This window comes from Carettochelys insculpta, chromosome 3 (genome assembly GCF_033958435.1).
Source record: "Carettochelys insculpta isolate YL-2023 chromosome 3, ASM3395843v1, whole genome shotgun sequence".
Classification (NCBI taxonomy): Eukaryota; Metazoa; Chordata; order Testudines; family Carettochelyidae; genus Carettochelys; species Carettochelys insculpta.
The window spans coordinates 74,428,634-74,452,050 of NC_134139.1; the positions used below are offsets into that span (position 1 = coordinate 74,428,634).

General features: G+C 42.9%; 1 protein-coding gene across 1 annotated transcript in view; it reads left to right on the forward strand.

Annotated features, from left to right (window-relative positions):
• Positions 1-22,677, forward strand: part of NID1 (nidogen 1) — a 127,346-nt gene extending 104,669 nt beyond the window's left edge. Inside the window, exons 15-20 of the mRNA XM_074990127.1 lie at positions 1,038-1,164; positions 12,880-13,051; positions 15,362-15,519; positions 17,552-17,675; positions 18,908-19,020; positions 21,362-22,677. Of these exons, the coding sequence (XP_074846228.1) occupies positions 1,038-1,164; positions 12,880-13,051; positions 15,362-15,519; positions 17,552-17,675; positions 18,908-19,020; positions 21,362-21,483 (816 nt within the window). The 3' untranslated portion in view covers positions 21,484-22,677. The remainder of the gene's footprint in view (positions 1-1,037; positions 1,165-12,879; positions 13,052-15,361; positions 15,520-17,551; positions 17,676-18,907; positions 19,021-21,361) is intronic.
• Positions 22,678-23,417: the final 740 nt, after the last annotated feature.

Consider the following 23,417-nt stretch of genomic DNA (forward strand, 5'->3'; position numbering starts at 1 on the left):
ATACCGATCCTGTAATATCAACATGTAGAAATCGGTATTAGGGCTCACTAAATCAAGCTAATGGTATCTGCAGTGAAGACAGTGACGTTTTAATATCGACCTAACTCCTTCAAATTTGATTTTATCTCGTAGTGTAGAGGCAGCCTCAGAGTGATGGGAAAGAAGTACTCTTGAAAGAAAGTGGGGAAAATCAATAAGGAAAACCACTGAAAAGTGTGTAGGGGAATAATCAGGATTCATGAAAGAAAAATAAAATAATGAGGAAAAGAAAATGAGCAAAATGCAAAGATACTGCATCAGTCATGGAAGTTGACATCAACATAAATGTGGATAGTGTTTCAGCTTGTATGCAAAGTTGGTTGTTGGAGTTATCCACAATATTCAGCACTCTTCTTTCAAAAGCACCCTAGTTTCCTTTTGAATGAACCCCATTTATACGGCTGTTTTGGCTTTCAAAAACGGGTCTTCTGGAAGCGAGGCCTCGTGCATTTAGGCAAATGAAGTACTAGATTTGTAAATCCTGTGCTTCATTTGCATTTCCAATCAAACACATCTGCACATTCCGAAAGGGGAATGTAGTGTAACCGCAGCTCGTATGTCTCCATATATGTTAAATACTTGGAAATGATTAACTAAAGGCCTGACTAAAGCAGGTTTGTTTTGTGGTCTACTGAAAAGAAAATTCCTGGAATGCCTGTGCCTGCCACTACAGTCTAGATTTGTGGAGTCTGAATGCTAGTTGCAAAATGGGAGGATCACTTACTTTTTCAGATGAATGAAGGGGGAATTCTCTGACCAGACTGCAATCCATGGGTGTAGCTTCTCGTGTGTGCTAACTGCACTAACACTCCTGCCTGTCTCTGTAGCTCTACGCCAGACCCTGAACCCAACAGGGTTCTTCTGTTTATTTGTGTGATGGCCCTTTATTTTTAACTCTGGCCCCACATACAGTCTGATGCTTAGACCACTAAGACGTTCTTTCTAGATTTCAAACTGTTATAGTATGGGGCTCTAATAATTCACCTGTTAACTTACAGGACAGAGTTATTATTGGAGTTGCATATGACTGCATGGAGAAGATGGTTTACTGGACAGAGATCAGTGGCCCTTCCGTCAGTAGAGCCAGTTTGCATGGTGGAGAGCCAACAACCATCATCAAAACAGGTAGCAATATTGGTTTCTGCTTCGTAGATTCCTTTCCAGCAGTAAGTGTGTAAAGACATGCATACACCAACATGTACTTACTGTTCAATGACTCAGCTCGGCTCCTGTTAAGACTCGCTTGTTAACAGAAGCTCAAAGTAGCAGAAATGTAAAGTGATTGTATAAGCTTAGATTTTAAAAAGCTTTACACTTAAGAACCGTGAGATTTCTATAATTTAGGTAATGAGCGACACCCATTTCATACCACCTGCCTACCCATTGTTGAATTTTTATAGGTGTCACAGCTGGACAGACTTCAAGGATGAATTCCTTGAAAATTGAGAGGCATTTCTTAAAGGTCTGCCATCACAATATCTTGGACAAGTCCCCAGCCATTTGTAGTAGTAGGTATGGCTATTGGAGAGCACCCTAAACTACCTTTCCGCAAACTTTCATCATGAAGTATAAAGGATTTTTCATCAGTCAGAGCGCTAAACGAAGCTCATGTTTTTGTAAGTAGCAAAACAACCCTCCTCCCTGTTAAGCCACATAACAGATGTTTGGAGAGGGGAGTTAATTTAGCAAAACAGTACAGTTACATTTACAATTTTATTTTCTGTGTCTCTAGTTTTTTCTTGTTTCTTAATAAGGATCTCCATCAGGTGTTTTATTTCTATTGGAATTGAAGGATACTGTTTCAGTGTGTTGAAGGATCTTGCTTACTTGTTTGAGATCAGTACTAAATTTGGGCTAGATTTAGACTTTTGAGACAGCAGAGGGATGGGAAGAGATGGGCAGCTTGCATCCCCACAATAGTGTTTGTACAGGCATTGTCTCTGCATAAGGGAGAGTGTACTATTCTGTGGCTACAAGTGCCACACTGCTCAGCAAGTAGAGCTGGTGCAGCTGGGCAAAAGACATCACATATGGTGTGCTCTGCCCATAACTGTCTGCCTATCTGGTATGTAGGGGCTGGAAGAGCAGCTCTGTAAGCGTCACATCTTCAATAATGAGGCTGTAGTTTCGTAAAGGTCAACTTTCATACCTTGTATTGCCTGACCTTTTGCTTAGGGAGCTTCCTGCAGGCTGGTCTTCTCTACTCTACTTTTGAGCTTCATGTAGATCTCAGCAATCTACTCATGTTCTTGCGTGGACAAGCTTGCTATGTCTGCACGAAAGAGGTTTATTGACAAAATTGGCATTTTGTCAACAAAACCCACAGTGTGTCCACATTCCCAAGGCGTTCTGTCGACCGTAAATCAACAGAATGTGGCGCCTTTGTCAACAGCATTCTGCTGCTCCCCCATGAGGGAGAATGCCAGTCTGGACGTTCCAGGGAGCCGGCCCTCTGTTGACAGACAGGGCTCCTGGGACACTGGGCAATCCTGTCTGCTGTGCTGCTGGTTGGCCGTTTTGCCAATAGAGCAGCTGGGGAGTCCAGCCATTCTGTCAACAGAGAAGATCACACTCGCAATCCGCTTTGCAGTCGGGCTGTGATCTGTAGACAGAAGTTAACTTCTGTCGACGATCGCTCTATTGTAGATACAGCTGCTCAGTCAGGAGCATGTCTTGCCCTGTTTTTATGGGGGCAGCTCCCATTTGTGTACTTCCTTAGCAAACGCAGATATAACAGAAAACCAAACAGTACCATATATAGTAATAAATAGTCAAGTATCGGAGGGGTAGCCGTGTTAGTCTGGATCTGTAACCGCAACGAAGGGTCCTGTGGCACCTTGTAGACTAACAGAAAAGTTTTGAGCATGAGCTTTCATGAGCACAGACTCACTTCATCAGATGCTGGTCTTGGAAATCTGCAGGGCCAGGTATAAATAAGCCAGAGCAAGGGTGGGGATAACCAGGTTAGCTCAGTCAGCAAGGGTGAGGCTTACTACCAGCAGATGATCTGGAGCTGTGAACACCAAGGGAGGGGAAGCTGCTTCTGTATTTAGCCAGCCATTCGCAGTCTTTGTTTAAGCCAGAGCTGAGGGCGTCGAATTTGCAGATGAATTGTAGCCCAGAAATTTCTCTTTGGAGTCTGGTCCTGAAGTTTCTTTGCTGTAGGATAGCACGGCAAAGAAACTTCAGGACCAGACTCCAAAGAGAAATTTCTGGGCTACAATTCATCTGCAAATTCGACACCCTCAGCTCTGGCTTAAACAAAGACTGCGAATGGCTGGCTAAATACAGAAGCAGCTTCCCCTCCCTTGGTGTTCACAGCTCCAGATCATCTGCTGGTAGTAAGCCTCACCCTTGCTGACTGAGCTAACCTGGTTATCCCCACCCTTGCTCTGGTTTATTTATGCCTGGCCCTGCAGATTTCCAAGACCAGCATCTGATGAAGTGAGTCTGTGCTCACGAAAGCGCATGTGCAAAACTTTTCTGTTAGTCTATAAGGTGCCACAGGACCCTTTGTTGCTGTAATAAATAGTCAAACATTCAAAATCACTATGTATTGCATAATTTTACAGCATAAAGCTATTTCTATAATTATACTTAATTCCAGGGTCGTCTCACAAGCAGAGCAGAATGGCTCTGCCCCTGCTTTGTGCTCAGGAAGTGAAGCGATCCTGTTATGTTGCCTGTGGGTACTGAAAGGGGAAGGCAATTGATTCCCTGTGACTCCTCTACCGACACAACCATGACTTGGGCCAGCTAGGAGCCTGATGTCTGAAAGGTCACAAGACTTCCTTTCAATTCTAATAGAGCTGTTTTAAAAACATCTACTACATCCTCATAGTGAGTCTATGCCCATCCAGCTACAGGGCTGGGCAGAAGCAGGACCATCCCTATGGGGTACAGAACTCAGGACAAATCAGCCTGAGGCTTTGTTTCTAATCTGTCAGGAAGTGCTCCCCTCCAGCTCTGCCCACACCCTTGGCCCACTCCAGTGCCACACCTCTCCCCACTTCTTGCTGTCCTGTTCTGCTTGCTCCCCTGAGCATGCTGCCCCTACCTCCTCTTTCCTTCCCCTTCCCCATGAAATAGGTGACCCACGGCCGGCTGTAAGCTCTGGGAGGGAGAAGGAAATGCTGATCCACAGGGCCCTCTGGTGGACAGGAAGTGCTGCAGGAGGAGAGAGAGGTTTTGATAAGGGGCTGCCAGGTGAGTGCTGAGCACCCACCGTTTTCCTTCTCTGAGAACGCTCCAGCCCCAGAGCACCCAGGGACTCTCTGCTGCCACAAACTGAACCCTAGCCCCACAAACGCACACTGAAGCGTGGGGCCCAGAACAGCACTGAAACACCGTATCGAAGGAACAGCTCTGGGTGGAAGGATGTATTTGTTTCACATCTTCCCTCCTTGCAGTGTGTTGTACAGCAGCCCTGGAACAATTTATACAGTGGGGGAGCTGAGAGCCATTGAACCAAGCTGTAAACCCTGGATAGAATAGAAATCCCTTTAAATCACGGCATGCAGCAGCACCCCCTGCAAGCATCTATAGTGTATATTGTAGACTCAGACTATATCATGAAGAGGTGAAAGCAAAAGTGATCAGAACTCCAAGCTCATGGGAGATTTGTAGCAATGTAGCATTATCAGATATATCATCTTTCCTGTCTTTTGTGTGCTGTATAGTCTGCTATATAGTGCTATGTAGTCTGCTGAAAACTAATTCAAGGTGACAAATTCAAGTACCTGTGAAAGGATGTTAATTTTCTGTATGCAGGATCCATTGTATCATGGAATCAAAATGCTAAAGGGTTGACAATGTGCTCAATTGCTTGTATGGGCATTTATGTACATCTAGACAAATCTGAAATTCAGAATTGCGGAGCCGCTACTCCCAATCTCAAACGACTCCAGGATTATCTTGTTTTTGTCATTGTTCTCATCTTTTCTGTTTTCTGTAACTGCCTTGTTTAGGTTCCAGTTTGGTTTTGTATTGAACGTTAACAAAATATAATGTTCTTGTGATTTGGAGTTTGTTTGCTTTACAGGGCCATGTTTTGGTATGGGTTCCATCCAGCTCTCCTCTGTCTCTGCAGCTGCATAGTCTCCAGAGGCTACAAGTTTCCTGAGCAGTCTCTGCAGCTGCAAGGGCTACTCCTGACGTTTCCAGCCTTTTTTCAATCAGGGACCACATGGCAATTTTTTACATGTTGTGGGGTCCGAACACAAAATAGCCCCAAACCACCACCCCCAGGCTTAAACTCTTTGCAGCACCAAACCACCCCCATCACCTCCAGGATTAGACCCCCAGCAGCCTCAGACTGCCACCCACACCCAGCCTGAAATCTCTTGCAGCCCCGACCCACCCACAGCCTTAGACCGCTGCAGCCACAAGCCATCCCCCACCTGCCCCCAGGCTTAAGCCCCCCACAGGCCTAACCCCTCCCCCACAACCCAGGATTAACTTATCGAGGAGATCCATGTGCCAGGGCAGCTCCATGCTCCGGCCACTGGGGCTCTGCTGTGGGCCCCACGCCCCAGCCGAGGCTCTGCCTATGGGGCCAGCAGCAGCTCCATGCTGTGGGTGCTGAGGCTCTGCCCCCGGGGCTGATGACATCTCGATACTACGGCCGCCAGCGCTCTGTTGCAGGTCCCATGCCCCAGCCAAGCTCTGCTCCCAGGGCTGGCGGTGGCTCTGTGCTATGGCCGTTGGGGCTCTGCCCACGGGGCTGGGGGTGGCTCAGCGCTCTGGCCACGGGCTGTGCTGCAGGCCCTGCACCTCAGCTGCTAGGGTCCCATGGCAGCACCAGCCTTTTAAAAATGGCTTCGCTGCCAGGTCCGTGGGCTGGATTAAAAAAAGCTCTGCAGGTTGGATTCTGGCCCGTGGGCCCCTAGGCTACTCCATAAGAGGAAGTTCCCCCCTCGGCTACTGTTTAAATCATGTGAGCCATTCATGCATGCACAAGCTTGTCCACTTCCCCAGGGCAAAGCCTGGGACTATGACCAGCCTGACTCCCAGTACTGGGGTACTGCTGTCATGGCCCTGTGAGGGACTGGTGAGGGGAGGAGGGGATGTACGGAGCATGTTTAGTATCGTCTCTTACACGTGCTAGCATAGTCCAAGTTTCCTTCTGTCTAAGTTTGAGCCAGCCAAGAAAGAGGCTCACTGTGGCCTGAAGTAAATCTCATGGCTGGCAGCTCAAATTAGAATTATGCCAGGGAGAGGAGACTCCTGGGAACCACTGGCAGCAGATCTCTAACCTACTACCCTCTCCTATTCCCCCCGATAGCCCATGGAAGTCTACGGTCCTTCCGTTCAGTGCCTGGGCATGGGAGCAGGGCTCCCCACCCACACAAGGCAGTTTCCAGTGCCTGCTGACCTCAGCAAGAGATGAGGGGATATAGAAACAGGAATTGGGGGTGAGGGACGAAGCTAATTTACTTTTGCTCTCTATGCTTTGGTCAGTTCGTCATGGATTTCAGCCTTGGAGTGGGTGAGATAATTATATTTAGTAAACTCTTTCATGTGCAGCATCCCTGGTACCAGGAGGTTGCCAGAAATTCAAATATTCTGGATACTAGAGAGGTATACCTAGCAATGCATAGCGCTAAAGAAAAACAAGACTAGATATTAAGAAACACACAAAAATGTATGCGGAGTATTTTATTTACCAACCACAGTAGTACTGTACACTGTTAACTTATACTGTATTTGCTGTATTTGTTTGTATTTACTTTCACTATCCTGTACTTATGGAAAACTTAACTAAAATTTATTTATGGTTAAACTGCTGGTTGAGCGTTCCGGATGATAGAATGCCAGATATGAAAGAGTTTATTGTATACACATATTGGCTGCGTCTACACGTGCACGCTACTTCGAAGTAGCGGCAGTAACTTCGAAATAGCGCCCGTCACGTCTACACGTGTTGGGCGCTATTTCGAAGTTGAAATCGACGTTAGGCGGCGAGACGTCGAAGTCGCTAACCCCATGAGCGGATGGGAATAGCGCCCTACTTCGACGTTCAACATCGAAGTAGGGACGTGTAGACGATCCGCGTCCCGCAACATCGAAATAGCGGGGTCCTCCATGGCGGCCATCAGCTGGGGGGTTGAGAGATACTCTCTCTCCAGCCCTTGCGGGGCTCTGTGGTCACCGTGGGCAGCAGCCCTTAGCCCAGGGCTTCTGGCTGCTGCTGCTGCAGCTGGGGGTCCGTGCTGCATATACAGGGTCTGCAACTAGTTGTTGGCTCTGTGTATCTTGCACTGTTTAATGAAAGTGTGTCTGGGAGGGGCCCTTTAAGGGAGCGACTTGCTGTTGAGTCCGCCCCGTGACCCTGTCTGCAGCTGTGCCTGGCTCCCTTATTTCGATGTGTGCTACTTTGCCGTGTAGACGTTCCCTCGTTGTGCCTATTTCGATGTTGGGCTGAGCAACGTCGAAGTTGAACATCGACGTTGCCAGCCCTGGAGGACGTGTAGACGTTATTCATCGAAATAGCCTATTTCGATGTCGCAACATCGAAATAAGCTATTTCGAAGTTGGGTGCACGTGTAGACGTAGCCATTGTGTTCCTTTCCACTTCTCCAGCATTCACATACAATTTGTGACCCAAATAAATTATATAACCAGATAAGGCAAAGAAGCTTCTGTTGATTTTGGTCCAGTGTAAATCTTAATAATATTATCACAAAATCAGGATTTTTTTTTTCTTTTTCTAAATTTCCACCCAATGTTTTGCTCAAGTGTTCCTCTCTCCTAGAATCCAGTTTGGATTGAGGGAATACGAGGCTTGTTTAACATCGCCATAGAATCTTTCCCTCAGGGTTTAATGCCTCTGGAATTAGCCTGAAGGTGGATTGTACAATATTTATATTCTGTTTCAGCTGTGTGCAGCATGTTCTTCTTTATGGGCCAATGGGTCCTGAAAACTGCAGATCCTATTTTGTGCTAGTAGAGTACAGAAACTTTTTAATATGTCTTTTAATTTATATTTGTTTGTTTCTTCTCCTATGATTCCTGAGTGAGAAATCACTGAGTTCAGAGTAATAGGTCATTGTTTGCTATTTCCTGTTGCTTTTGGCATCCATAACTGTCCAAAAAAAACTATGCACGTACAGAACTAAAACATGTTCCAAATAAAATTCCTCTCCAAAGCCCGGAACTGAACCTAAATTCCATCTCACTTCTTAAACTCCAAAGCGCTAACAGAATTAATCTTATGGTTAAGTTTGACTGCCCTTTAAATATTGTACTGGTTATAGTTTAAATGCATCTCAAAATTGTAGCTTTCAGAAAGATGCATTGTTTGTTCTTCTTTTGTGTGGACTTACAGTACTTTAAAGACTGGTAAGCTCACGCCAGATGTTAGCAAAGGCAATTTTGTTTTCTAAGAAGATAGAATGAGTTTGGTTTCAATAAGTATATGTTTTTCTCTACCAGCCATTCTTCTTCCAAGGGATGCATTAAACACCTATTTTTGTATTATTACTATAGGTTAAACCTCTCTGGTGCAGCTGTACCACAGATATTGCTGTACCAGAGAGTTCCAGTGGCTGGGAGCAGGGGCCAGCTGGGAGTCTGCTGGCATGGGGCTGGTAGCTGAGATCCTGGACAGGGCCAGAGCTGGGCCAGTGGCTGGAGTCGAGATAAGGCCTGGAAATACAGCCAGGGCAGCATCCAGGAGCCCAGCCTGGGAATGCGGCTGAGCTAGCAGATGGGACCCCTGCCAGAGCCAAGAGAAGAGCTGGGCCAGCAGCTGGGAGGGTAGATGGCCAAAGAGCAAAGACAGGCTGGTGCCTGGGAGCCCACCCAAGGGTGGGAGTGGAGCCAACCCAGGGGCAGAAAGCCTGGCCGGGGCTGGGAGTAGTCTGGGGCTGGCAGCAGGGTCAGCAGCCATGATAGGAGCCTGGGAGTTGGGAGCCTGCAGCCAGGAGGGGAGGCTGGCAGCCCACTGAGGGACCTGGAGGCTGCCTGGTGAGAGGCCAAAATTGACTTCTGGTCCAGCAAACTCCCTCATTCGGGACAGGTCAGGTTCCAAGGGGGCTGGACCCTGGAGGTCCAACCTCAATTACTGTTGTTGATGTGGGGGGGCGGGGTTGTTTAGTTTGTTTTGTTTTAAACAAAAACTAGTTATCCCATGAACCCTTAAGCTACGTCTACACGTGTATGCTACGTCGAAATACCTTATTTAGTGAAATCGAAATCGAAATAAGCTATTTCGATGAATAGCGTCTACACGTCCTCCAGGGCTGGTGCCGTCGACGTTCAACTTCGACGTTGGGCAGCACTACATCGAAGGAGGCGCTGCAGGGGAGCGTCTACACACCAAAGTGGCCCACATCGAAATCAGGGTGCCAGGAACAGCTGCAGACAGGGTCACAGGGCGGACTAGCACTTCCCTGGCAACAGCAAGCCGCTCCCTTAAAGGGCCCCTCCCAGACACACTTGCACTAAACAGCACAAGATCCACAGAGCCGACAACTGGTTGCAGATCCTGTGCATGCAGCATGGATCCCCAGCTGCAGCAGCAGCAGCAGTCAGAAGCCCTGGGCTCAGGGCTGCTGCACACAGTGACCATAGAGCCCCGCAGGGGCTGGAGAGAGCGTCTCTCAACCCCTCAGCTGATGGCCGCCATGGCGGACCCCACTATTTCGATGTTGCGGGACGCGGATCGGCTACACGTGCCCTACTTCGACGTTCAATGTCGAAGTAGGGCGCTATTCCCATCTCCTGATGGGGATAGCGACTTCGATGTCTTGCCGCCTTACATCGATTTCAACTTCAAAATAGTGCCCGCCACGTGTAGAAGTGGCGGGCACTATTTTGAAGTTGGCACGGCTAGTTCGAAGTAGCCGGCACGTGTAGATGCGGCTTTAGTGTGTTTTGCAAATATACGTGGTGATACAGATATTTTACACTAGTTACAGTTAATTTCCAGTATGGGTATAAACTATATTGGTATATAATTGTGAACACCCTGGAAAACTTTATCAATTGAGGTGTACTGGTATAATTACTTTCGTAGGTAGACAAATCCTTGGGTTAGATTTTGTGCTAGATTTCAGCAATTATTGAAAGAAGTTGCTCCCAACTTTGCATTGAAAACAAAAAATTAAGCAGGTCTGTTGATGTCAAGTTTTTTGGCTTAGTTCGTACATTTGAAATATAGTGTGAACTTATCTTTAATGGTCTGGCAAATTTGTGTAATTCTAAATGTGGGTAGGTTTTGTTATAGCTCTGTTTGGAAAAGCTCTGTAAAATTGAGTAAAGACGAAACCACCAGAAGTCTATTGGGTTTTGTAGAAATTAATCTAAGCAGCCTTTAGAACCATGGTGTCCAATGTGTTCTCTACTCACCAGTGGCAAACAGAACCCTGGGTTATGGTGAATACATGCACACCTAACTCATAGTTCTTCGGATTTATCACACGTGCTAATTGTATTCAGCACAAGCACTCACCCAGGCAAGGCAGCCTGCCAGCCAGCAGGGAACCTCTGTAGGCACTCAAACTGCCCACGCTGAAAGGGGAGACTTCAGGGCATGGCAGGGATAGGGGTTTGGTATTATGCCCTCTAACGCATGGGGGCAGTGCTGCTGTCTTCGTGCTATTCTCAGGGGACAACAGCTGGAGCCGCACCATTCCCTGCCATGCCAGGGGGGTGGTTGTTACAAGCTACAGGTTCAAAGCCTTTCCATAGTTAGCCTTTCTTTGCTGCAGCAAGGCATGTTGCTGTACCTGTGTCTGTGATTTATTATTTCATCTCACAGCTTTGTGTGAATACAAAGGCCAGAAGGTATTTATTTTTCTAATAATATTTAATAAAGTTTTGTATAAAGTGGCAAATATGGAAAAACAATAACCACAGGTGTGGAGGGCTTTGAATTCCTGCTGGACAACTCTGCTTTAGAATTTAACTGAGAATTATATCCCAGTCATGAAATTCTAGAATTTGATTTATGTAATCTCCATTAAATTTTATAAAAACATTTTAGATACTTTTTTTTCTTCTGGTTTGAGTACAGATTAGAGTTGTGTAATAGGTTATATACTTTTTGGATCAGTTTTACTTAAATTTCTTGGGTTTATGTTTTTATATTGTCTGTCACAATTCTTTTAAAATAGCTGCTCTAATATCTAAAGATTTTTGTTTGTCCTGTCCCCCAAGTGCCTTGGCAGTAGCATGATTTATGAAAAGGGTAAAACACTCTCCCATTTGTTGATTGTCTTCAGTGTTGCATAAATGCATATGGTGGGAAGTATAGAAATGAATGGAATGAAACATATAGTCAGCTATACATCTTTGGAATGTCTTTCTGTGATGAGATTCAGAAGCACTTCCTGGTTCCGTGTGAACAAACAGTTAAACTCAGCATCCTCTCTTGTCTTTACATAGATTGTAAGGAAGAAAAAAAAAAAAAAACCCAAGACACCAGAAAAATGGCTGTTCTGGCTGCATTCTACATGTTTAGGGTTATAGGTCTAAAATTAAACTCCAGGGTGGAAGGTGTTTCCCTTTATTCTCTTCAGTTAATGAACTTGTTTTGATTGCTTGTTACAAATATTTTAATAAAAAGGCTTGATAATGCTCTGATTATTTTTTTTCGTCTTGTTGTTTACACTACCCTAACAGCCCAAAAGGCTTATCCAAAGCCCATTAAAGTCAATGGGAGCTCTTGTTCTGATCAATGGGCTTTTGATGTATTTTAAAATTAACAGAAAATTTATGAAAGTATCAATTTAGTAGTTATGTAACTTCATTGAATTGTTAATGGAACACTTAAAAAGGAGGCTTTAACTGTGTCTGCAGCTTATGTTCAATGGGAGGTAGTAGTGTCTAAGGATTAGCACAGGAAACATATATTCTGTTCTTTACTGCTACTGACCAGGCAGCCCCAGTCCTTCAAGATATACCATGTGGACTGATCCCTAAGGCTATGTCTACACTACAAGATACATCTTGAATTCATAATGCTGGGTTTTATAAATTTGAATTTGAGTTTCCTCACCTCCCCACAAATTCTAGTTAGTGCTGCTACCCTAAATTGCCAAAAATCGACTGTTGCAGCAGTGCTTTGTGGGAATCTATCGCACAGTTCCCTCAGCCCTGTAACATTCTGGGTTTTTTCCCTGGTGCAGTAAGGGAAAGTGTCTTCTCCCACCCCTCCCATTCGCCCCCCACGCCGCATGGACAGCCAGCTCCCAAGAGATGCAACCAGCTAGCATGGACAGCTGTAGGGCATTGTGGGATACATATGGGAATCCTCTGGAGGCCAATAAAACCAGTTTAAATGGAAGCTGTTTCCACATTATCATTAGCCCGAACACTTACATTTGAACTTCCCATTAATCCCACTTTGCTCATTAGAGTAAGAATATCGGCTGTAGCATCCCCTAAGTTCAAAATGATAGTATTTGATATATTTATGCTGTAGTGCAGACATAGCCTAAGCCTCTAAAAAGCCTCAGACTTCAAACCTAAACCATTCATTTGCACATCCTTGAATTTTCTCCATGATCAATATTGAAACAGTATATTACTAGTCACTTTTGCTGTTCTTTCTAGCAGTTAGATTTGCTGTTTTTCATGTGCCATTTAAAGATCTCTTTGAAGTAGTGCATGCTTTACGAACAAGTTACCCTTTTTAAATTTTGTAAGGCACAACCTGTAGTAGGTTAACATACTCTGTAAAATCATGGCCTTAATTGTGATTGAACAGACATTAGGAAAATTACCTAATGGAAACTTCTGCTTTGCAAGCAGGAGTAACTGTTAAGAGTATAGTGTCACTAAATTAGGAAACAAACTTGTTTTGTTTTGTTTTGTTTTTTCTTTGTTCTGTTCCAGACTTAGGAAGTCCTGAAGGAATAGCAGTAGATCATCTCGGTCGCAACGTTTTCTGGACTGACTCTCACCTCGACAGAATAGAAGTGGCAAGGCTAGACGGCAGCCAACGCCGAGTGCTGTTTAACAGTGATCTGGTGAATCCAAGAGCCATAGTTACAGATTCTGTGAGAGGGTATATAAATATTTAATGTATATGTCTGAAACCCCCTCTACATTTTTACATTCTTTTAGCTGTTGATATCAAGCTTCAATATTCTTTTTTCAGTCCCAAAAATCCTCCTATAAAGTAGGATATTGCTACATATTTTATTGAGAATAAAAACTTCTTTCAGAATGCTGGTGAGCAGCATTTCTCCCTAGGCATAATAATAATGATTTTTATTAGCAATGAAAGGAATCGATTAGAATAAGCATTTTTTGCTGGGTTTTTTTGTCCAGTGTCAACCATATTTCCAGTACTTTGCTGACTTTCAAAAAACTGCATTAGCTCAGTCTGTCTACATCTTTTCCCTTACCTGTTCCTGACCATCCCATTTCCTATTTATTCTCCATATCTCCTTCACCTATACCTGATAATTGTGTGTGACACTGTTCTACTTAGAACAGCTTTGTGGTTAACAAACACCAAGACTTGGCCAAAAGTTTGAAAACCCATCTGCTCCATGGAGCATTTCTGCTACAGAGTTCACCCTTAAACCCTTGCCAGGTTTATTTTAAGGAAAGTCTGCTCTATGTTTTATGGCTATGGTTACACTGACCCAAACCGCCGGCAGCAGTATGCAAATGGACACTCTTGAAAATGCAAATGGAAGTAATGCTGTACTGGAAACGTACATTATGTACCAGTACAGCACTCTCTCCAGATCGGAAGAAGTGGGTCTGCCCCATGAAAGCTGATCACTTAATAAATTATTTTGTTAGTCTTTAATGTACTTACATGACTGCTTGTTTGTTTCATTACAATGTAATAAGCCAGTGGTTCCCAAACATAGTGATAAGATGACTCTCAATCTCCATTTTGTCTTTTTTGCAACCCTCCGAGCTCCCCTACTACACAATCCTCCCAGAGTCCAATTTCTTGAGAAAGGAAGGGTCAATAGGCCATTCTCTTCCTCCCTTGCTCTGCTTCCACCTCCTGCTCATTTTGCTGGGAGGCAGGTACCACTTGCAGCAGCACTCTGCATCTGCAGTCCTAACCCTGGCCTAGTAAAGAGAGATGTAACTGGGAGGTAGGGGGTTTGGCGAACAAGCCCACCCACTACACACACACAGTATCCTGATCCACATGTCGTGACCTGGTGCACAGGGTTGCACCACCACTCAGGTTTGGCGCCCCCACTCCTCTGTTTAATGCAGAATTGTTATATGTTAAACTTAAATAGTTGTAAACCATTGATAATGCAAGATGGACACAAACTGATTTCTCTACTCTTTTTATTTGTTGGGTCTTAAACTGCTATTGTCAGTAATGCCATTTTCCAGGAACGTGTTTGCCACCAAGAAGAGTTACTTAACGCAAAATACTCATTTCCAATTCAACTGAATGCAAATGTTGTAGAGTTTGTGTTTTCTTGTGCTTTTTTTCCCCCAATGTCCTGAATATCTAGAAGGTTGTGCTGGATAAAACAAGTGCAGCTTTCTGAAATGAACAAGGGCTACTCAGGCAGTGCAACAAAAATTTGAAATGTTCATGGGGGGAATTGAGGAATGCATCATGTAATCCCGACTGGATTTCTCAGGGAGTGTTTGCAAGGGATATGCTCCTTACAGAAATTAACCAAACAAGAGTTTGATGAAGATGCATGCAAGTGACAGTTCAAAATGTGGATATGTAAGACCAGTGCATTTTTGTGTTGGTGCTTGCTGGTGCTGAGTACTGGCACCTCTTCAGCCCAAGCTGCAGAATTGGCAGGGTAGGGAGCCAGCTGACAAATAAGCACTCTTCAAGACTAAATGAAGGAGTAGTGCCAGTAGTTTCCTTTATTCATGGAAAAGGTAGTATCTAGTAAGTTGTGTAATTTAAAAAGGTTTCTCAATTATGCAGTCAGGTTTGCGTGGTGAGAAGTTGTCTATGATTTGGATCTGTTGTAAACAGTCCTCCAATTTATGATGAAAATGTTGAATTAGAGTAAATCCATAAGTATGTGCGGAATTCTACTAATCAGCCTTTGGGGAAGAGGGCTCTGCAGAGAAGTTTGTTTCTATCTGGACTGACTTTGTATTGTTGAAATGGATTTTTCTGTGTAGCATTTGGTAAATGAACTTCTATACACAGTGCTGGAGAAGCAATTTTTTGAAAGGATGTTATACTTCACTGTACTTCAGGTATCTCGTATCAAAGTCAGACATGCTACTCTCTGCCATTCTGTCTACATGTTTCCTGTTTTCTCTTTGGCTTCCAAAGAAGCTTTTCTTTATGTTTAAAAACATCATTTGAGATTGAACAGTTATTTTAACTTTTTTGTTTTTTCTTCCTACCCAGAAATCTTTACTGGACTGACTGGAATAGAGATGCTCCAAAAATTGAAACGTCATACATGGATGGCACAAACAGAAGGATTCTTGTTAAAGATGATCTTGGATTACCAAATGGGCTGACATTTGATACTTACTCCTCGATGTTGTGCTGGGTTGATGCAGGTAAAGGGAGATGCTGAAATGTGTGTTTATGTGTACCTGACTAACCATGGTAACAAGTGTAGTGATGGTACAGCATGACTCATGAGGAAATGATTTGACTTGTCTGGACTTTCTTTTGCCAGTCTTGACAGATATTCCTCAGAGTACCCACTGCCTTATTGTCTCTTGCAAATTCACCAAAAGTAGGTTTACAAACTAAAGGATTCTAGTACTGAAAAGAGAGAGCACTACAAATGCTGCCGATTTTGTTTGTTGGCTGTAAGCAAGTATATCTTTAATCCATATTTAGCCTTTAATATGGGGAATAGGCTGCGTCTACACTAGCAAGTTCTTTTTGAAAATCCAGCCCTGTTTTGAAAGACCATGCAGAGCACCTACACACACACTGCTCTCTTTCTGTCCAAAATCAAAAGAACACAGTTCTTCTGGGAGTGGAAGAGGGCTTCCAGAAGATGAGAGAGAGCACCTCCTTTTGAAAGCTTTCAGGAAAAGGCGTGTGTAGATGCTCTGCAGGCCCTTTTTTCAAAAGAGCAGGCCTTTTGGCTCCAGAACTTTTGACCCCTGGCCTGTTCTTTTGAAAGAGTGGGGGCTGTGTGGATGCTCTCTATCAAAAGAGAGTGTGGACACACTCTTTGGAAAGAAGTTTTTCAGAAGAGATCTTCCAGAACAACTTCTTTTGAAAGATTGCTGAGTGTAGACATTGCCATACAGGCTAGGGCCAGAAGGGACCATTAATTTATCTTGTCAGACGTGTCTATTAAAGGCTATAGAACTTCATCCAGGTAACTTTGAATGAGCCCGGTCACTTGTGGTGGACTAAAACATGTCTTCCAAAAAGTTATCACATTGGAAGGAAACAAGTTACAGAGGAGTAGCAGAGTGCCCACAGCTGGCAGCATGTGTTTCCATCGGTGGTGCACATCTCGACATGCTTCAGTGCACACAACAAAATGTATTCTGCCTGTCTATGGAAAACATTAGCGGGAGCCCTGCTGTCAGCCGCAGCTTTTATCAGCAGTGATTTTTATAGTTACTTGGTGCGTTGAACAGCATCGGCTCTAGAACCAAACCCTCTGGAATAAACACACCCTCAGGTGATGACAATTCCCCATTGACAACTACTTTTGAGATTGGTCAGCTAGCAGTCTCTTGATACAATATATTTACTGAGGATGTTGTGTGGTGGTAAGTTGAGTGCCCTGCAGAAGTCTAGTATATTGCATACTTGCAGTTCTCTTTGTCAGCCAAACTTGTGATTTCATGAAGGAATTGAATTGAATTTCTTTGACAAAGACTATTTTCCATTTAAACCATTTTGACTGACATTGATTCCATTTTTAATTCCTTAATTTTGAATAATTATTAGCTTTTCCCATTATCATTGCCAAGGTCTGATGTCAGGGTAACCAGCCTGTAGTAACCCAGATTACCCCTCTTTCTCTGTTGGAATACCGGCACCCTAGCACTCGGCCATTCAACCCAGCAGAGAGGCTCAGAATTGAATGGGCACTGAGGTTCGGCTGCCTTTTCAGTCACAGAATTGCTCTCTCCTCACTGTACACTGGTGAGGCACTGAACAGAAACTTCTACTTTTGCTCCCCAGGCTGAAACTCTTTAATCTTCAGGACAGCCAGATCTGCACTTGTCATGAGCAAAATCCGTCATATATGCACACATTATGCCTAGCCATCTTCAGCAGCTGTTGCTGTAATCTTTCAGTCCAAGTGACCATCCTGATGTGGACATGTATAGATTTTCATCTGTACCTCTAATTGAGACCCACTGGCATAATACTGATCTACCAAAGTGGGCACATAGAAGTAAGGGTGGGGGAAATAGAAGTTTGGTCCTTGATATATAGAAAGATGTGATCTGGAGAAGAACGTGGCTGGATAGGGAGGAGGAGGACTTTGAGGAAATAATAATCTATGTATGCGCTTTTGATTATGTCATTGTGCTTCTCCCCTTCCCCACCTACACACAAAAGAATTGTTTGTCATACACAAAGACTAAATTGTTTTATAATATACAGGCACCAAGAGGGTGGAATGTATGAACCCCAGTCAACTCGGTCGACGAAAGATCCTTGAAGGAGTCCAGTATCCTTTTAGCATTACAAGCTATGGGAAGAATTTATATTACACAGACTGGAGGAGGTAGGTTATCTGTTTAAGGACTTATGTAGTTTTATTTTAATCCAGTCTTCTTGTAGAAACTGAGGTTCATTGTGTCTGCATGCACTAGCAAGAGGATTCATTCTTCCTGAAAGAGGGTGTGTTTTTGGGTTTGTTTTTTTAATTTTTCTGGCAATCAGCTGATGCAGGGCAAAGGGAAATTTAGAGTTGGATGTATTAATGGTCCTAGTTTAACTGAGTTTTTAGTTAAATAATTTTGTTCAGTAAGAAGATGCTTTTCATGCTGAATATGCTGGAGATAGGGTTAATATGGAGGGGTACTTTGGCTCTTCTTATCCTTATTGGTATGTAAGTGTTCGGTCAATAAGAAAAAGAAAACATATTAGCTGTTGACAACACATTTTTGCTTGCTGGAGGCAGATGATTTAAGCCTTTACCATATTATGATCTAGGCTTTAAAAACTTTACTAGAATTCGCCAATAAGAGCCTAGACTAAATGTTTTTAAAATACCAGTAGTTTGTTTTTAATCTGTGTAAATGTATGACCAAGACTGCAGCTGCAGACTCTGAAACAAGTAGCTCCACTGACTTCGACAGGGCTACTTGGGAGTAAATGCTAAGAATTCCCAAGGTTGAACTCGTTATCTCTGAAATACTACTTTAGAATGGAGTCATTTTCTACTTTCCATTTCTAAAAAGCATTCTGCCAGCCTGTCATCTTTTGTTTACAGCAGGCCTATCCTTGTAATTCTGAATGGCAGATTCTTCTTGAAGTGAAACATTGTCCATTATAATGGACTAGTCCACTGTGGCCATGCCAGGAGTAATATTTTAGGGGAGAAGAGCATCTAAATTTACCAATAAACTTGTTTTTAAAGGAACGCTGTTAGACTGAGCATCCTGTTTCCTTTTCCTTCTCGCCCCCCCGTCCAAAAGAAAAACAAAAAAACCCAAAACCTGTTACCCTGCTACTAGAGGATCCCTCTTCTGCTCCTGAGGTCAGGTCTGTGACATACTTGGATTGTTTAGCAGAAGTAGGATTCTGTAGGAAGCAGGCCCAAGCCCTGGGATTTTTCCAGCTTGGAGATGATGCTGGCTGTCCCTCTGATCAGCATGTGTGCTTCAGCATTACTCGTAAGGAGCAGATAAAAATGTAAATAAGGTGCTTCCCCTTCCAGTTGTTTTTCTTCTGAAGTCATCTTAGGGGAAAGCCCTCACTCACATTTACAGTTTTTTCTTTTGTGTACCATAGGGATGCTGTTATAGCTGTGGATCGCACAATTTCAAAGGAGAACGATAACTTCCAGCCCTATAAACGCTCCCGTCTTTATGGAATAACTACAGCTTTTGCTCAGTGCCCACAAGGTAATCACATATTTCCTGTTTCTCTAGGAGCCACAGAACACGAATGTAGTTAACCAATAGCGCCCGACTTGTAGCCTACAGAGTACTTGCTGTTGGTCATTGAAGAGTACACTGGTCACATGTTTTCTGACTCTTAACATTCATGGATCTGAAAAATACATCTTTTTTCCATGTATGCAATTGCTGTAGCCACTGTAGGAGCATTATGAAGTCATGAATGCAAGGGGAGACAGTGGCCTGCTCAGTCATAAATGGGAGGGCATGTGTATGCACAAGATACTCTCTCAAGATAGGGTACATGCTGTAGAAATAGTTGAAGGACCTTTTTAATAGTATGCACAATTATCAGTCAAGAAAACACTGTTTTTTATCCATCCTCAAGGGCACTAGTTAGGCCCCATTTTATTTTAAACTCATAACCATAGAAGTTTCCCACTCTTCCAGCTGGATTTAATAATCCTGTGTTCTTAAAAAGAGGATAGTTAGGTAGCAGTAGGTGGTAGAATAGGCAAAGTCATTCTTGCCCTATGAAAATGTTAAGCTTTTGAGTTATATTAAATATTCATGAGTCCCAGAAGCCTCTTGTGAGTTTTGGAAACATGGTAATGGTAACAGTAATTCTTTTCAGAGAAACAACAGTCATTACTTCTCTTCTTCTTCACATTGGCTTGAGCAGCAGAGGTTCAGAGGAGGAAATTTAATATCCTCAAAATAACAATTCTTATTTATCTGGCAACTAATTCAGTCTGGCTGTCCACAGAAGAGTTTTTGTATTTTTAAGATTATGTGATGCTAGATTTGTGAGATGTTTCTTTTCAGCTGAAACTAAGAAAAGGTAAGATATGTTTTGTGACACGGTTTGGGTTCAAAGGGCATTTTGGTCTTGGTTTTGAGTGGTTTAATGTAGGTGCTCGCTCACCACAGTGAATTATTCATTTATTTATTTATTTATTTATGTTTAAAGGATGAGTATATAGATATCTTCTTTGAGTAACTTGTGAAAGGGTTTTTATTATGTGTATTACATTAGCACTTTTGGGCCCTAGTGAGCTAAGTAGTGTATGTACATAATAAAGAGAGTTATCTGGATATGAGTTTACATTTTTCATGGCCAGCTTTCTCTGTCGCGTTTGTGTGTGTGTGTCTTCCAACACATTTTTGTGTTCCTAATGTGTTTTTTGTTTTTTTTTTTAAAGTAATTTGCTTCTCTAAATACCATCCCAACTCCCTGCCCCTCAAATCCTGGCAATACAGTTAATTCTTGATATTACAGCCAGATTTGAGGAGGCTGAACCTGCAGCATTTAAGCAAAAAGGTATCACTAATGACCTTCGACTCTGTGACCTCATCTTTGTTCTTTATACTACTTTTGGTACAGTCTCTTCCACTTCTTCCCATTGCCTTCCAGTGCAAACTGCTTTCTTCCTTGTTTATTCTACTTTGCTTGCTTGGATGTGCCTTCACATTCTCCTTTAATGGCTCCTCATCGTCCCCTTTCTCTTTCTCTGGAAGACAGGTCCGAGGGTTCTGAACTTAATTCTCCTCTTTTCTTTCTGTTCGTTCATTCATGCACTTACTGTCTCTGCACTCTAGTAACAGAGAGATAGCCATGCTTGTCTATATACTATCAAGGAATTTTCACAACAGTTTGGAAAGAGAGGCTGCTGAATTCTTTTATATTCAAATTTGACACCGTTAACATGTGGTTTGAACTGGGATGGGAATTTTCTAGGTCATTATAGGGTCTCTTATGCATAGTTGGCTTTATCTAATTCTTGACTCTCATTTCTATCCCTCGACTCTCTGATTTGCTCACCTTGATAATATTTTTCTAATTTGTCAACCTTGATCACTATTTTTGGTTCTCTGTGCCTTAAATATTGAGTCTGTTCTGGTATGGCTATGGTCTGAAGAAGTGGGTCTGTCCCATGAAAGCTCATCACCTAATAAATTATTTTGTTTGCCTTTAAAGTGCTTTCTCTGCACTCTATTCAACTATGAAAGTTAAAGTTCTGGGTACACATTTTAAGTATAATCCTTCGTGTTGTCTATAACCAATCTTAGAAACTTTCTTTCCTTTCCTTTGGCGCTATTACAGCTCCCTTTCCCTGAGTCCAAACACCTGCCGTTTGCTCCATTGCATGATATCCTGATTAGTACTTGGTATCTGTTGGGTACTAGGGGTGATGATACTCAGGATCTCATCAATCAGAAAACAAAAGTAAAGCAGTTGCATCCCTAACTCTAGTTTAACCTTCCTGTAGCCTTCCTGGTTTTTCCACTGTGTGAACTGGTTTACCCTAGAAAGCTTTTTAATATATAAACTCCTGTTCTTTCCTAGGGCATAACTACTGTGCGGTGAATAATGGAGGCTGTACTCACTTATGCCTGGCTACCCCTGAAGGCCGCTCTTGCCGCTGCCCTGACAACACGGTTGGAGTAGATTGTATAGAGAGAAACTGAGCGCTAAGCCAGGAAACGTGTTAGGACAGAGTCTCCCTTGGGAAGGTACTGTAAATAGCTCACAGCTATCCGTGTACAATACAGACAGAAAAGATAAGCTGCATGCTATTTACAGGGGGCAAGCCACCACCCACACATAGCACAGCATGGTGAAAGTCAGGTGAGCCTGTGCTGCACAGGGAAGGTCCCACTCACTGCAGCATAACTTTCTTGTCTTTTAAGAGGAGCTTGGGGGCTCATTTGTTCCTGTGCTGGGCTCTGAACCTCCCAGTAAAATTATTGTGCACTGTTTTATGGGGTGTCTCAGATCCCGAGATTGGCATTTTGAGTATCACCAACTTTGCGGTGCGTTGGGTGCACACAATGACTGGAGCCACCAAGTGGAATGTTGTAGTCCAGCATAGGTGCAGCTGAGTCACAAACTCATCTTAAAGTTAGGCAGTAAGCCTGGGATCCAAAGGATGCTCAATGGGTGGGTAAGAACATCCGGTGTCAACATGGACTTTATACAGTGAAGCTACTCTCTGAAGTTTTTGCTTTTTGGTTGTTGATAATGCAGGAAGCTAACCACTATGCTTTGGTACTGCCTGGCTTCTGTACTGGCTCATGTTCCCTCTTCCTACTGTCTGCAATCATCTTAATACCAGCACTGTTCAGGATATTGTGAAATTTTCCCTGGATTTTCCTAAAAGGTTAATTTTTTGTGTTCTGCCTTGCTGGAGGATAATTAATTATTGAATAGCTTTTGGATAACTCCAAATTTGAGATTTAGGATACAGATCCCAATTTCAAAGACTGGTGATTGATTGGTGGTTTTGGTTTTTTTTAAAGGGACACTGTCAAGTTTTTTAAATGGACCTTAAATTTCTTATTTTTGTGATACTGTTTTTTTTATAAATATTGAAAATGATATTTCAATTTTGCCCAACCAGGGTTGTTCCGCCCCCCCACCCCCAAACTTGGATATTTTCCTTTCTTACAGACCATGAATAATCATGGCAGTTGGGTATTTGATAGGCAACACTTTTGATAATGTCATAAGACCATTAAAGAATCTGTTCTCATGTCAGTTTACAGCAAGGGTAAAACATCTGTGCTGGAAATCAATGTGAAGATGGAGCATGTCTCCAGTGAGAGCAATAGACTAAGAGCAGTTAAGAAAATCCAGCACAGAGTTCACAACAGATCACACATGCTTATGGTAAAACACTTTAAAAGGCCCTGCTGCTGCAGATCATTTCTGGGAACAGTATTTAACTTTTGCTCCTATTGCTGCTGGCAGGGTAGCTTAACTGCTGTAGAAGAACAGAACATGATCATAACAATTATGCATCTAAATAGCTGTGTTTATAATCCCTTGGTCACAGTGATTAACTACAATAAATAAAACCCACATTATAGTTAAGGAAACAGAGGCAATTCTCCTCCAGATCATAACGTTTTTATAGCCAAGCCAATTTTGAGCTTGAACTGACCATTTCTGTTTTAATTATGTATTTATCACAAAAATATCAAACTCCATATAGAATGTTAAGTTTTTTGTATAACTTTTTATAACTTTTAATTCATTGTATTCACATTGTATTTGACCTTTAATGTCTTAAAACTGTAAATACCAAAAATATGCTGAAATGAAGGTGCTTAACTGTTCCTCCAAAATTACTCAAGTATCAGGTGGTACATTAAAGTTTACACACTGTACAGCTATTTGTAGTACAGCCAATAAAGAATTTTTTGTATAAAAATGTTGTTGTATGTTCTTGAGCTTTTCATAGTGACTTTTAGTGCACCATGAGTCTGTTCTGGTCTGGCTATGGTCTGAAGAAGTGGGTCTGTCCCATGAAAGCTCATCGCCTAATAAATTATTTTGTTAGTCTTTAAAGTGCTAGTTGACTGCTTTTTTGGTTTTGGTCACCATGTAGACCAGAGTAAGA